Source organism: Prosopis cineraria, unplaced genomic scaffold (genome assembly GCF_029017545.1).
Source record: "Prosopis cineraria cultivar Desert tree isolate PC_DT_omini unplaced genomic scaffold, ASM2901754v1 PC837, whole genome shotgun sequence".
Lineage (NCBI taxonomy): Eukaryota > Viridiplantae > Streptophyta > Magnoliopsida > Fabales > Fabaceae > Prosopis > Prosopis cineraria.
In genome coordinates, this window is record NW_026556162.1 from 17,559 (window position 1) to 32,534 (window position 14,976).

The following is a 14,976-nucleotide window of genomic DNA, read 5'->3' on the forward strand; positions in this document are numbered from 1 at the left end:
ATGTATCATTCACCAATAATATATCCCATTCGATATATATGTTTTTCTAGTATCATCTTTCGTCTCGCTCTACATTTTTTACATAGGATTAAAGGCTTAACTATCTTCAAAGGCATCTGCGCTGTCCTTGCTTTAATTTTTACATTAGAATCATTATATCTTAAATAATTTTAAATCATTTCCTCCTCGATAGATACAACTAATTTTTTCCTCTAAGCAATCATTGTGAATGTTGTCTTTTCTAATATGATCATACATTCATCTTTAAATCATTTTCTTTGCTACTCCTATTAAAGCTTAATAACGTGACATGGCCTATCAGTCTCATTCCACGAATTCCGTGAGTCTCACTCCCATAAATCATACTCGATAAGAAAATTACGTACTATCTCCCATCCATGCTAGAAATGGACAAGCCATTAATGGAATAGATATGAGCTCCTGGCTCATTGGCTGCATTATTGACCATACTTCCAAAGTAAAATGCCGGTCTCCTTGGAGGTGGAAGCATTGCATTTTCATTTGACAACGTCGAAACAATGTCTGACATTGTTGGCCGGTCAGCTGCATTTTCTTCTACACATAAAAGGCCAACGTGAATGCATCTCAAAACTTGCACTTCCGCAAATGAATCATTCATCGTCGGATCCATCAAGTTTAGTCCCAAACCTTCATTCCATAGCTCCCAAGCCTGAGACGTTTTCGTTTCCCAGATCATTATAAGGTGTTAGAAACAACATAAAAATAAGACCTGCTGGAGAAACCTTAGTGAGTCTGTTTGACATACATGTCCCACTAAATTGTTTGGATCATCATGATAGTTGAAGCTGTTGATTCTTCTACTGCTTATAATTTCAAGAATTAAGAGTCCAAAACTATAAACATCGGATTTAACAGAGAAAACTCCACCCATAGCATATTCAAGAGGCATGTAACCATTGTTTATAACATCACAAGTAATAAGTTATTTATAACTTACAATATAACGAGTCAACAAGCATATATAGAAGAGGTGAGAGTAGATTTAAACTTCAACAAAAGAAGAGGTAGTGGCTAAGGAATAGTCTCCGTGTACCAACGACCCTAGAAGTGTTTCCTTCTGATTCTTGAGTGAAAATTTTTGCTACACCAAAATCTGAAATCTTAGGGTTCATGTTTTCATCAAGCAATATATATTACCTGCCTTCAAGTCCCTACGCACAACTCTCAATCTTGAATATTTGTGAAGATATAGCAAGCCCTGAGCTATTCCATCTGTTATGTTGAAACGTGTGGGCCAATCTAATAGCCTTCTTCGAGTAGGATCTTGCAAAAATCAAACTTAGATGTCATTGATGAACCAGGATCAAGGAAAACAATTTAATGATGTGCTTAGATTAATAGGAATTTGAATTTAATTCAGATTTAGATTTGGATTTGTTTTCAATATACAAAAATTTATGAATTTGAATTCGATTCCAATTTAAATTTATTTCTTTTTATAATTTTTTCGTAATTTTAAATTCCTTTTACACTCTAATCATTTAAAATTTCAATCTTTGTTCGTTTTTTATTTTTTATTATTGATACCTTTATGAATTCTATATCTTTTATTATCTCTCATCGATTAAAAAAATCAAGATAAACTCATTATTTTTAATCTCAACTCATCTATCTTTTTCATTTGAAATTTTTTAAACTATCAAACAAAATATTTAAATGCATGGATTATAAATATGAGATTTAAAATGCAAGATTTAAAATCTAACATTCAAATTTAAATCTATCACTCTAATCACAACCTAAATTTTTTGTAGCTAATAAGCATGTTATATATATATATATATATATATGGATAATCTTAATGGAAAAAGATATTCTATTTTACCAAATAAGAAGAAATCCAAGCTTTTGTTGGGCATATATTCATAAATTAAAATTCTGTCATCTCCATCAATGCAACAGCCAAATAACTGAACAAGATTCATGTGTTGGAGATCAGATATGAGTTTTAGCTCATTTTTAAATTCATTTACTCCTTGATGGGAAGTTCCTGACAATCTCTTTACTGCTATTTCTCTTCCCCTTCTTAACATTCCCTGAATTGATGATCACAAAAACATTATTTGTATCAAAGGCGCACATTATAGTCATCTATCGTAGAATGTTGGAAACAGAATAAAAAGAATACCTCATAAACAAGCCCAGAGCCTCCTTCTCCCAACTTAATTTCTGCCGAGAAGCCATTTGTGGCACCCATTGTCACACCCTAAAAATTAGGTGTGACCAGCATGGGATATGGGCACAAAACTTATATTCCTTAAGCCGTGATCGAAGAAACTCTGAAATTAACATATTAAACATACTAATAAAGTAATTAAAAATTATTACAATATTAAATTAGATAATCAAATTTAAAAGAAATGTAAGAATCCTACCTATAGTCTATGTGGAGCACCTAAGGCCAGACGCCAATGTAGGTATAAAATTCAAATTTTTCATCAAATTAGAATTTGACTAAAATAATTCTTCTGCTTCAATTTCAGCAACAAAACTCTTCAGTAAATATCTCGAGTCACAAGTTCAACTATACCATTTGAGACCAAAATATCTTTTTCAGTAAATAACGTCCCAACAATAAATAATTGAACATGAATAAAAGAAAAGCTTGAAATAATTATGCAATTCTAAGAGGCAACGATTCTCATAAAAATTTAATAGACTTTGAAAATAAAAGAATTTTATGAAGTTTAAATAAAATCTTAAATTATTAAAATACCATATCAAGTATTATTATCACTTGATTGCAAAAAAAGTAAATAAATAAAATGAATAATTATGAATAATTCATTAATTAAAAATCAAAGGAATGTAAAATCATCAAATAATCAAATTCATATTACAGGGACTTATCAGAACAATTAATAAACGTGGACACAAAGTACACGAAGGTAAATAACCAAACGCGGCTCTTGCCACGAAGACAAACGTGGCACACAATCCATAAGGGTAAGTAACCAAACGCAGCCGAAGCCACGAAACAAACGTGGACACACAATCCACGAGAGTAATACTAACCAAACATGGCTCAGGCCACAGAATCAAACGCGGCACAAAGCCCACGAAACAAACGTGAGTACGATGCTCACGAATAACCATCCCTCCGTTCCACGTGCATTGGCCATCGCACGGGGCTAGCACCTCCTACAAACACCCTGCTAGCTAGGTGTACCATGGCGCGCCAAAGGCTAACGGAACTGCCGTTAGCAACTAATGTTCTATATAAAGTCCCTTTTTAAAACTATTTTCAGACATACGAGAAAATCATCACTTTCAAAATACAGTTCTCATTCTCAAAATCAAACTCGCATGAATACTTTTTAAGTTTTAAAACTTGCTAGAATCAAATTTCATATCCAATGTTCATGCTTGCATTTATTGAATAAAAAAAATTCAACTTCAAATTCGCATGAATCATTCTCTGTATCTATCCAATATTTGATAGAATAAAAATCTCACAATCAAAGTTCAAACTTGATTTAATTGATCAAATAACATTTCAAATTTGGTAAAGCTAATTTCTCAAAATAAAATAATGTTAATCAACAAATATTCAATAATCGCATTAATGCTATAAAATGATTTTCAGAAAAATATAATATTTTAGTAAATGAAATTTTAATTAAAAAAATCAGTTGGGACGATATCCACTTACCTGATAACTCTCAAATTAATAATATGTGCTTTTTTAATACCTCTCCATTTCCCTTTAACTATGCTATCACCTAGACCAAAAGAATAACCATCTTTCTTTAATATAAATTCAATTCATATATTTCTAACAGACATTCGTGAACCCAATATGTAATCTAGAACATTTTTAAAGTTCTCAATCCTTATTTGTCTTTAACCTACCTTCTGTATTTAAAATTTATATTCTTTTTGTTCATTTCTCTCACCTATATTAATATATTTATCTTTACCATGCCTCCTTCCCTTAATAACTAATAAATGATTTATCCTTAAGGCTTTTTAATAACTCTTCACAAAATACGCTTTAGTCAAATGAATACAATTTCTTACCTTACACAATCACAACCACAACTAATCTTATGGCCCCTTTAATTCAATATCATAAATATCATCAAGTATAACAAAGTTTTTTCCAGGTTCCCTTGTATCTCAAGACCAAACTAATTTCAAAATTTCAAAATTTTACCTAACATGTTCAAATTCTAACCTATACACTATTAAACCAACTTCTTGTTTTTCCCAAGTTTTATAAAAATAATTAACTTATTTTGTCAATCAAATTCCACTATAAGAATCAACTTAATTTCAAGGGAGGAAAACTCAAGCCAAACCACCTTCATTATATTCAAATCCTCAACAAATCTTCTCCCATAAACTCATACCTATCAATTATTATCATCTCCTTAACACTAAGAATTTCAACTTAAATTATCACCCGTACTCCACATTTACAGCAGCAGACAAGAATAAGAATCACCATCTCAATCATAACACATGCACACACATACACGGAACAAGAAGAAAAAAAAATGATTTGAAGCTTCTATACCTCATAATGCCAACTAAAGACAGAAAAAGGAAGGAGAATCCAAACTTACGCTCAACAGAGGAGGGAAGAATTCTGGTTATTGCTGCAATGAAGAAAGAAAGAGAAAAGGCTGATAAAAACCTCCAACAGCAGCAACTCAAAACTCCTTCATGCTCTACCTCCCCAGCAGCGTAGCTTCCCGCAGCCACCATCAGCACAGACAAGGTCGAAGAAAAAATGGTTCAGCGAACAGAGAAGATAGAACAGCGAACAAAGAGACGACACGCATGCCTCTACAACGAACACTCCATGGTGACCGGCGATTAGATGAGTGACAGAGGTGATAGCGAACACTGAGAAAAAAAAGAGGCGAGAGACGCAGAGAAATGAGAAATCGATGCGTGAACAGGGGAGGAAGGAGCTGGTGTCCGGCGAAGCTCCTACAGCAGTGAATCACAGCAACACAACGCAGGGGAAAGATACCACAGCTCACACTCGCAGCTGCTTGAATGGAGAAGGAAGATGAAGCCTCCAGCACACACCTACAGACGCCAACGCCGAATGGAAGAAATAGTAGTTATTGGACGAGCTGCACAGGGGAGGGAGTCAACGGCCATGAAAATGAAGAAGGGAGATCGCAAGCTCCCTGAACAGCTAAAACAGTGAACGGACGGTGACTCTCACGGTGGCCGATGACAGGTGAGCAGAAATGAGGAAGAAGAAAGGCGGTGGATGAGCTCTCTCGAATCTCCCGTGTCTCAGTGTGAGAAGAGGAAGGAAAGAAAAATACGATCTCTCCTCTCCACGTGTATGTTCATAAAGGAAGGAAAGAAAATTCTGATCTCCCCTCTCCACGTGTATGTTCATATATATATATATATAACTTGTTTTAATTTTAATTTTAATTTTTTTTTTGCAAAAATGACAATTTCCTAAAACTAATGCAAGACAAAACTCTTCTCATGTTTATACATTTTTATAAAAAAAATCAAAGAGCTAATGAATCATTTTTATTTTTTTTTTATTTTTTTATTTTTTATCACAATTTTCACAAGATCAACATTCCTCTTCATATTGTTGTTTCAAGAATTATTAAAATATAATCAAGTATTTAATCATAAATTTTAATCTTAATTTAAACTCTTTAATTATTATATTATTTGTCTACTTTCACCACACTAACACTCCTCCTTATTGCAGTTATTCCAAACATAAATAAAATACACTCAAAACAATTACTATATATATAATTTATCATTATTATTTCATTTACTCATTTATTATTATTTTAACTTAAAATTTTATGGTTGTCACACCCATGACAGAGGCATAGCTGAATACTCTCAAACCATGTTCTCTCGGTTGATTATTTTCAAGTTCATTAATGTCACACTCTAAAAATAGAGGGTGACCGGCACGGGATGTAAACCATATCACACATCCCTTAAGCCCTAAATAAAAAAATCTTTTTATTTTAAAATATAGTTAAATTTGTATTAAAAATTATGACATACCTAATAAAAATCATTATAATAAAAGTTTCAATCAATGTTTTTAAAACCGGACCGGATATTGAACCGGAGAGGACAGCGGTCCGTGGTTCGTATGGTCCAACCGGGTTGGACCAATGGTCGAACCGGTAACGTCATAATTAAATTTAAAAATTATATATCTATAAAATAATATAAACAAAATATCAAATAATTAAAATATCAAGATAAATAGTCAACTTCAACTTCAACATATGACAAAATAACAACTAACAAGGCAATACAACACAACACACCAACAATTTAAACAAGCATAACATCATATTTATCTATTCATGACTTATCAAAGATTGGTGGATCCTGATTAAGCCAAGCATGAGTTTCCCGTAAATCATCATAACTATAAGTTTCAACATCTTCTTGGGCAAAAGATCTCAAATCAAGTCCTTCTATGATTGAACATCCACCCCCAGACGGAACCTCATTGCCTCCTCCTTCATTATTACCTTTATTGAATAATGTAACAAATCAAATATTAAAATTAATAAGTAACACATATTATAAGAAAAAAATAACATGACTAAATACTAAAAAATTTCAAAGATCAAACCTTCATCTTGATTGATAGAAACTTGTGGAATTATTGTATCATCATAAAGCATAGCTTCTTCTATCTCATCATAATTAAGGGTGGGAGAATCTTCATCTTCCATGATCCAATACTCAATGTCACCAATACTTTCATAATCAATAGGATCAAAAGATCTTTTCTTGTTATAAACTCTAAAACACATAACCAAAGTATTAAAATTTTAGAAGTTAACTTACAATTAAACTCATGTTAAACAAAGTTTAGCTATAATTAAATGATATACCTATTTCTCAAACGAAGGTTGTAATGAATAAACACAAGATCATTTAACCTTTTATGCTCCAACCTATTCCTTTTTTTAGAGTGTATTCTTTCAAAAACACTCCAATTTCTTTCACAACCAGATGAAGATGAAGTTTGGCTTAAGAGTCTCATTGCCAATTTTTTAACATTTGGTGCACTATCACCAAACATTTTCCACCATTCATCTGCAAAATTTAGCATCAAAAATAAACACAAGTAAGAACTATAAAAACTAAAAACTATTAAAGTTAAATGAAAAAAGCATTAAAATTTACTTGGCCGCAATGAGTTTATAGATGAAATGGCCAAGGAACGACCGAAGCTATCAACTCTATCTTGATACAACAAACTTTCTTGTACAAACTTGGTTTTGTTAGAAGTGATTGTCTTATCCAAAACATCAAGAAATCCAGCCATAACCTCTGGCTTTTTAGAAAAGCTCTGCTTATCATAAAAGAACACAGGATTTAGGAAATAAGCTGCTGCATGAAGCTTCTGACGAAGTTGAGAATCCCACCTTTTCTTGATAATCCTTGTGTAAGGCTTATACAAGGGCTTTTTATTCATTAATATATTCTTGATAGTTTTTCTTGCCCTGTACATGCCATCATATACATACCCAAGTGAAGGCCTCTCATCAGCATCAACAATCCTCAACAATCGAATAAGTGGTGAAACAATTTGGACTACAATTTTACAATCATTCCAAAATTGATTGTCTAGCACTATTAAAGTCGCATCCTTTGCCTTTTCTCCTTTTGAGTATCTAGAATCTAAAAATACTTTGCTAGTTACCAAGGCTTGCAAATCATGTTTATGCTCATGAATACTTTTCAATGCAATAAAAGTGGTAGCAAATCGTGTCACCCCAGGGCGAATAATTTCAGTCCAACCTTCTCTTTTTCTCAGCCAAGCAAGCAAAAAGGCATGATTATAAACAAACTTTGTCACCATAGATGCACGTGTTGCCAAGCCAATCACAATATCCATTTTACCGATATCTCCTAAAATCAAGTTCAAACAATGTGCAGCACAAGGAGACCAAAAAATAGAAGGAAATTTATCACATAATAACCGCCCAGCAGCTTTATAATTAGCTGCATTATCAGTTACCAAGTGCACAACATTTGTAACTCCAACAAAGTCAACCATTTCAGTGAATAAGTTGCACAAATTTTGGGCATCCTTGACTATGTCTGATGCATCAACAGATTTAATAAAAACAATTCCCCTAGGAGAATAGACAAGAAAGTTAATCAATTGCCTATTTGCTTGATCTTGCCAACCATCGGCCATGATTGTACAACCAGTATCATCCCAAAAGTTTCTAAAACTATCAACCATTAATTGAACTTCCTTTTTAGTATCAAGCAGTAATTTAGTTCTCATGGCATGATAACTTGGCCCTTTATAACCAGGGCCAATAGCTGTAAACGCATCAATCATAGGTTGAAAGAATGCTGAATTGACAACATTCAATGGGATACAACAATCATACATCCACTTAGCAAAAGCCATGTCTGCCCTACGTATAGGTTCTTTACCTGCAAGCGCACTTCGTATCCCTGGCTGTGCTCCTGGGGTTGTTCTTGGTGCAAAATATTTGTCAATAGGAGCCTTTCTTTTTCCAAGTTGCGTTTGACTTTGTGATTGAATTTCCTTGAGGGTTTGAGATTGAGGAGTAGAAATTTCTTCTAAATTTCCATCATGACTTTCTAATGGTGTGACATTAGGGCCATATGGATTGTCCTCTTCATAACTATCTTGCCTTTTGCCTTTATTCTCCCTAATCTCCTTTAAATTTTCTTCAAGTCGGTAGCGAACATCAGCAGGCACCTTTTTGCAACTTATTGCATCCCCTTTCTTTCCAGCAAGATGTTGTTTCATTCTATGAATCCCTCCACCAGCAAATTCTTTTGCACAGTACAAACATTTTAGGCGAATTTTGCCATCTGGGAGCTTGACCTCAGCACAATGCTCCCATGTAGGATCTGTCTTTGATCTAACAGATTGTGTTGATGCAGTAGTTGAAGCATTTTCAGATGTCATTTTCTACAAGGCAAAATTTAGATTTGTCATTAAAAGACCTAATCAATTCAGTAAAGTCACAGCTCTGGAAAAAATAAAAATTCAGTGAAGTCACAGTGGGAAGCTTGAAATCGAAGCTCAAAGAAAATGTGTCTGTGGCTCTGTGCTGACTGCTGAGTATATTCCCGCTGCATTAGGGAATTGCATGCGGACAGATGTTAGCTTAATAAAACATGCTGTTTTAACAAATTAGCAACAAGAGATGCTATTTAAATAACAATGAAATTTCACCATAATCAATTGGAGAAGTAAGAAGCAAACAACAACATAACTCAATCCAGTTTCAATCCAAGTTACTCCCGGTTTTCCAATTGATAACAGCAAGGGTCAAGAATTATATAGAAACCAAGAGAAAATGAAATGGGGGGTCTTTAATTTTTTTTAAGAAGCCGAAGTAACCAAGAGAAAGATTATAAGCGAAGGATAATTCAATTCACTTAGACCACATGTAAATCGAAGTTGAAGAAGAAAACAGCTTTCATTACCCATGGCAAAACATCCCGTGAGAGCCCAAAAAATAGCGGATAAAATCAATTTCGATACAAAACGAAATCTTCCAACTCTTTCAATCTCTTCAGCTTCCATAATACTGGAAATTCCTGTTAAATCTCTTTCAATCCTTAAGAAGTCAATGCACACACAGACACACTCACAAAACCGCAAATAATCAAAAATGGAGAAGCAAAATAAACAGATAAAAATTAAAGAAAAGTACTCAGCAGTCAGCACAGAAACCTTAATCAAATCCCAAATCAGAAATTTACCAGATGCGCCAACCGTGAGTCCGTGACTTCGCAGTTCGCAGCTCTGAATTGAAACCGTGAAACCGAGAATAGAAACAAGAAGCCAAACCAGATGCGGCGATCTGAAAATCGGTACCGAACGGTGACTTTGTAGCTCAAAGAGACGAGAGATCTGAAACCGTGACAAACTTGCGAGCTGCAATCTAAGAGCTGAGCGTGCGTGCGGTGCCGGTATCCCTCTGTCTGCGACTCTGGTTTGTTCTGCATTCTTTCTAAAATATATGGGGCAAAAAAAATAGAACCGTCTGGCTTTTAAAAACCGGACCCGGTTCGCGGCCCAACTCCGGTTCGCGGCCCAACTGACGGTTTTGGCCGGCTCAACCCGGCTCAACCTATCACACGGTTTTTCCCTTCTGGCCGAGCCGGAATGTGGACCGGCCGACGGTCGGACCGGTCCGACCGTCCGGTCCGGTCCGGCTTTAAAATCATTGGTTTCAATATATATATATATATATATATTTTAGAAATCTCGACTGAACCTCTCTTGTAAATAGAATCTCTCGAAAATTCTATAACACGATATTTCACACAAAATATGATGTCCATCAGGAGTTCAACTCCTTCCAGCCAATAGACAACATATATTAACATAGAAATCTAACTATAAACTACGTGGAGCATCTAATCATACTTTTCAAAATAAAATATATAAGTGGTTGTATTTACATCAAAAGGAGGGATCTCAATAAATTTTTTTTCACCTGCCACATCTAGATGTCCTCAAGGGTCAACAAAAGGATCAGCATCAGTTAAAGTATCTGAGGCCAAAAATAATTTTCTAGTGAATAATGTCCCAACAATAAATAATTGAACGTAAATCAAAAGGAAATTTGAAATAATTATGTAAGTCAAAGAAATAATAATTTCCATAAAAATTTAATAAACTTTGAAATAAATTAGTTCTATAAAATTTTAAATGAAATCTTAAACCATTGAGATATCGTAGCAAATGTTATTACTTAATTTTAAGAAAGCATATAAATGAAAGAAATAATTATAAATAAGTTACTAAGTAAGAACCAATGGAATACAAAATCATTAAATAATCATATTATAATTACAGGGACTTATCAGAACAATTAACAAATGTGGACACAAAGTTCACGAGGGTAAATAATCAAACGCGGCTCTTGCCACGAAGACAAACGTGGACACACAATCCACGAGGATAAATAACTAAACGCAGCCGAAGCCACGAAACAAATGTGAACACACAGTCCACGAAGGTAATGCTAACCAAACGCGGCTTGAAGCCACGAAACAAATGTGAGTACGATGCTCACGAATAATCATCCCTCCATTCCACGTGCGTTGGCCATCGCACGGGGCTAGCACCTCCTATACACACCCTGCTAGCTAGGTGTACCATGGCGCGCCAAGGGCTAACGGAACTGCCGTTAGCAACCAGTGTTCTATATAAAGTCCTTTTTTTAAAATCATTTTCAAACATGCGAGAAAATTATCACTTTCAAGATACAGTTCTCATTCTCAAAATCAAACTCGCATGAATACTTTTAAGCATTAAAACTTGCCAGAATCAAATTTCATATCTGATGCTCATGCTTGCATTTATTTAATAAAAAAAATTTCAACGTCAAACTCGCATGAATCATTCTCTATATCAATCCAGTATTTGATAAAATAAAAATCTCATAATCAAAGTTCAAACTTGACTTAATTGATCAAATAACATTTCAAATTTGGTAAAGCTAATTTCTCAAAATAAAGAAATGTTAATCAACAAATATCCAATAATCGCATTAATGCTATTAAAATGATTTTCAGAAAAACGTAATATTTTAGTAAAGGAAATTTTGATTGAAAAAAAAATCAGTTGGGACGCTATCCACTTATCTGAGATATTTTTAAATATAACTTTTTTCTAATTAGCCACTTTTGTAACATTTTCGCCTTAATTCCCTCAGGGCAGCGTTGCAAAACGGGGGAAAAATTAGAAGTCTGCAGCGTCGACAAGCTAGGCTTCTCCGCCTCCACACACACACTCGCCGATGACAGGAGGAGAAAACGGAAGAAGCCAGAATGAAGGAGAATATGCAGAGCAGGGAAGAGTGAAACAGAGCAGATCGACGCACCTCCTTCAGCTACTCGGACAAAGATGGAAGAAGACAGCTCTGGTGCTCTCATAGTCGTCGGCAGTGAACGAGAAAGAAGGCGGAGAAGGGAGGGCGGAGAATGAACAATGAAGGACCAAGCTCACCCTCTCCCTCACGCTTAGTTCTAGAGAATTCGCCGAAAACATATGGGAAGGGGAGAACAAGATACCTGATCTGCGTGCGCGTGTTTCTTGTTTCTTTTAAAAAAAATCTGAGGGGCAGTATGGTCATATTTACTAAAACTGAAGCAAAACACAATTGATCTCTAAGCCTTCAGAAGTTTCGAACTTACGCCCTGACAATTTAATGTACAGCACTCATTTTACTGGATCATAAATTTTTTTTTTAATACTTTCTCTAAGCTAAAAATAAACCAAATCAAAATACTTATCTGTAATTTTATTTATTATTATTTTTTAATTATTTTTTTCAGGTTATTACAATTAATATCTGGACATCCATTAGAATTTATAAGTCAGTATTTTCATTATCCATTTTTTTTTATTTTCTACACTCTATTGATAATAACTTCTACTCTACTTACAATTAGAATCGCCTCTGATTAGGTTCATAGAGAATAACAAAGAATAATCAAAATAATGTGCTACATATAAATATATATATATATATATATATATCCCATCATGTTTCAAGAGATCTTTTTACCTTTGGGTTTTGTTCTCCTTTGTATTAACCACAGAATGCCAACACAACAAATGAATAGAGCAGTACCGATCACAACAACAATAATCCATATCCATTTTTTTGTATCTGCATTAATTGCAAACTGTAAAGCTAGAAGGGTTTTCATGTATATATTGGAGATAAAGAAAAATCTGGTATTTAAAAGTTAGAAAATAGATTAAAAATATATAAAATTTAAAGCATGTCTAATCAAATAATTTAAGTTATTTTGGTAGAATAGATTGTCCTAAGGCATAAGATCATGGATTATTAAAAATGACAAATCATCTTCATTTTTGAATAAACTCTTCTTATCGGGCATGTGTGCGTATTTCCTTTTCTTTTTGGCTACGGACATATATATTTGCTTTAATAGCCATAATATTTCATTAGCAATTGGAATTACTGTCATATATCTTTCTTTTTTCTTGAAGGTATGTTTGGGAACCCCTACAAATGGAAGGAAACAGAAGGAAAGGCAATGATATTTTCGACTCTCGTAAAAAAAAAAAAAAACACTTTTAACGGTTCGTCCAGATACAACATAAAAAAGGAATGAAATAAATATTAGAATTATGATGGTGTAAAATGACTCTCATGCTTTAAAAGAAATAAATCGAGGTTGATCAGACATTGTTGAGTAATAAGGGGGAAAAAACCAAGATATACTTTTAAGAATTCACCTTCTGATTAAATGCTTCACACCCAACATGACGCGGTTTAGAATAGACTTTCTACGGTGTTCTCGAGAGGTTTCAAGCAAGAAAAAGCTATCGCCACTATTATTGGCGTCAAGAAATTTGACATATGACGGTACATTATAAAAAACACATCCAGTGCCACCATCTGATAAACTTGCGAACCCAACACAGCTGCAATTCTCCCAGCAAATGGCCTTGCAATCACTTGTCGTGACATTCTCGTCAACAAAACTGAAATTAGACGCGTCTACATTTCTCAAGTTAACAGTCTCGCTCTCAAATATTTCACCCACATGCCTATAAGTTGGTTGGCTCCATAACTGTCACCCCCCATCAGTATTGTATCCATAACACATATCAGCCCTTGCAATATAGCTTCCTTTGCTATCCACTAACTGCCCATCATAATACAGAATCCATTCCGCATAATCTTCGTCACTGTGTAACTGAAGTACTCTTCGTCTTCGTTTGAAACAACGGTATATCGATTCATGGCTTGAGTTTCTTCTGGAATATATTCAAATCTTTGGTTTCTTAAAACCCCACTTGCCCAATAAATCTGTCCTCTTCTCTGGATTATCAGTTCACCTCTTTTGGGGTCCCATTCAAGTGTGGATGCTCCAGAAGATGGAATGTCACTAGTTAGATAAGAAACCAGTGAGCTTGTTTCCCCAGTTCTGTGATCCACGCCTAGTTCCATCCCTGGGAGAAGAAGATCAGTGGAATAATCAAAACTTTGCCACAACACACTCTTCACTGATCGATCTGGGTCAAGTTCTTGCAGAACAAAGTTGCCTGTGTCAAGCAAGATGGCCTTTGTTTTGTTTATATCTTCAGACGGCGAGTACAGGATAAGTGGTTCACCACCTTGACGTATTATTTGCATAGTACCAGCATTGTCCAGAGATAAATAGCCACCATCATAGCCCAATATGGGATCGTTTCGGTTTGCGATCCATACGGCCATACCTGCGCCTTCTGAGTTCCGATATACTGTGAAGTAAACCGATTGGCTGTGGTCTGTCACTATCGTCGTGAACGTGCAAAACCTTTTGTTTGCTGAACATTACTTGGACGTGCTGTTCAGCTGATCACCTGGATTCAAACTATCGCTTACTTGGGCTTTTGCATGGATCATAGTATTGGTCCACAACCCCAAGATTAATCCTATATCAAAGAAGAAAATCACAAGGTTGCTCATGGTGGTGTGTGTGTATCTGTATAAAAGGAATCAAAATATAGTGTTCACATATGGACGTGGTTGTGGCTTTCAACAATATCGAAGACACGATCTCGTGAATGACGAGCATGCTTCGTTGTATATATCTCAATACAAGATGCAACAATGCATTGTGTCATTATATGTAGGGAAACCATGAGAATAGATCTCTATCTTATTATATATGTGCATAAAATATAAAGGACATGTGCCGTATACAGCATGTACATGGAAAAGTGCATGACGAATGAGTTAATTACGTACTAAGCAGTGTATAAGACTACATTTGAAAGTTTCATCCAGAGTTTGTTTGTTTGAAAATTACATGATATACTAATTTTCTGATATTTATGACACTCAAAACAATCTTGCATATACGCATACATATCTTCCTGTCCGTGTGTATTAGCTTGCATTTTTGTCCTCTCTTAGTTCAGCTCTT

The 14,976-nt window shown here is 34.6% G+C and overlaps 2 protein-coding genes across 2 annotated transcripts; both read right to left on the reverse strand.

Moving 5' to 3' along the window:
- Positions 1–6,354: 6,354 nt before the first annotated feature.
- On the reverse strand, positions 6,355–11,961 carry LOC129298517 (uncharacterized). Its single transcript, XM_054936936.1, has 7 exons — positions 11,720–11,961; positions 9,729–10,028; positions 9,557–9,632; positions 7,201–8,977; positions 6,906–7,110; positions 6,641–6,813; positions 6,355–6,536 (listed from the first exon to the last, which is right to left on the reverse strand). The coding sequence occupies exons 1-7, from the start codon at positions 11,959–11,961 to the stop codon at positions 6,364–6,366; spliced, it is 2,946 nt and encodes a 981-aa protein (XP_054792911.1). The 3' UTR covers positions 6,355–6,363.
- Positions 11,962–13,293: 1,332 nt separating this feature from the next.
- On the reverse strand, positions 13,294–14,282 carry LOC129298518 (G-type lectin S-receptor-like serine/threonine-protein kinase At1g67520). Its single transcript, XM_054936937.1, has 2 exons — positions 13,755–14,282; positions 13,294–13,635 (listed from the first exon to the last, which is right to left on the reverse strand). Exons 1-2 carry the CDS (start codon positions 14,280–14,282, stop codon positions 13,294–13,296), a joined length of 870 nt encoding a protein of 289 aa, XP_054792912.1.
- Between the last annotated feature and the right edge of the window lie 694 nt (positions 14,283–14,976).

Bases quoted from the DNA above. Each gene is read 5' to 3' on its own strand.
- LOC129298518 (XM_054936937.1), bottom strand. From the start codon at position 14,282: ATGGCCGTATGGATCGCAAACCGAAACGATCCCATATTGGGCTATGAT. The intron at 13,636-13,754 runs GTGACGAAGATT...GGGGGGTGACAG, and splicing joins AAGAGTACTTCAGTTACACA to TTATGGAGCCAACCAACTTA.
- LOC129298517 (XM_054936936.1), bottom strand. From the start codon at position 11,961: ATGAGAGCACCAGAGCTGTCTTCTTCCATCTTTGTCCGAGTAGCTGAA. The intron at 9,633-9,728 runs GTACTTTTCTTT...TGACTTCTTAAG, and splicing joins GTTTCTGTGCTGACTGCTGA to GATTGAAAGAGATTTAACAG. The intron at 6,537-6,640 runs GTTTGATCTTTG...TATTCAATAAAG, and splicing joins TTCTATCAATCAAGATGAAG to GTAATAATGAAGGAGGAGGC.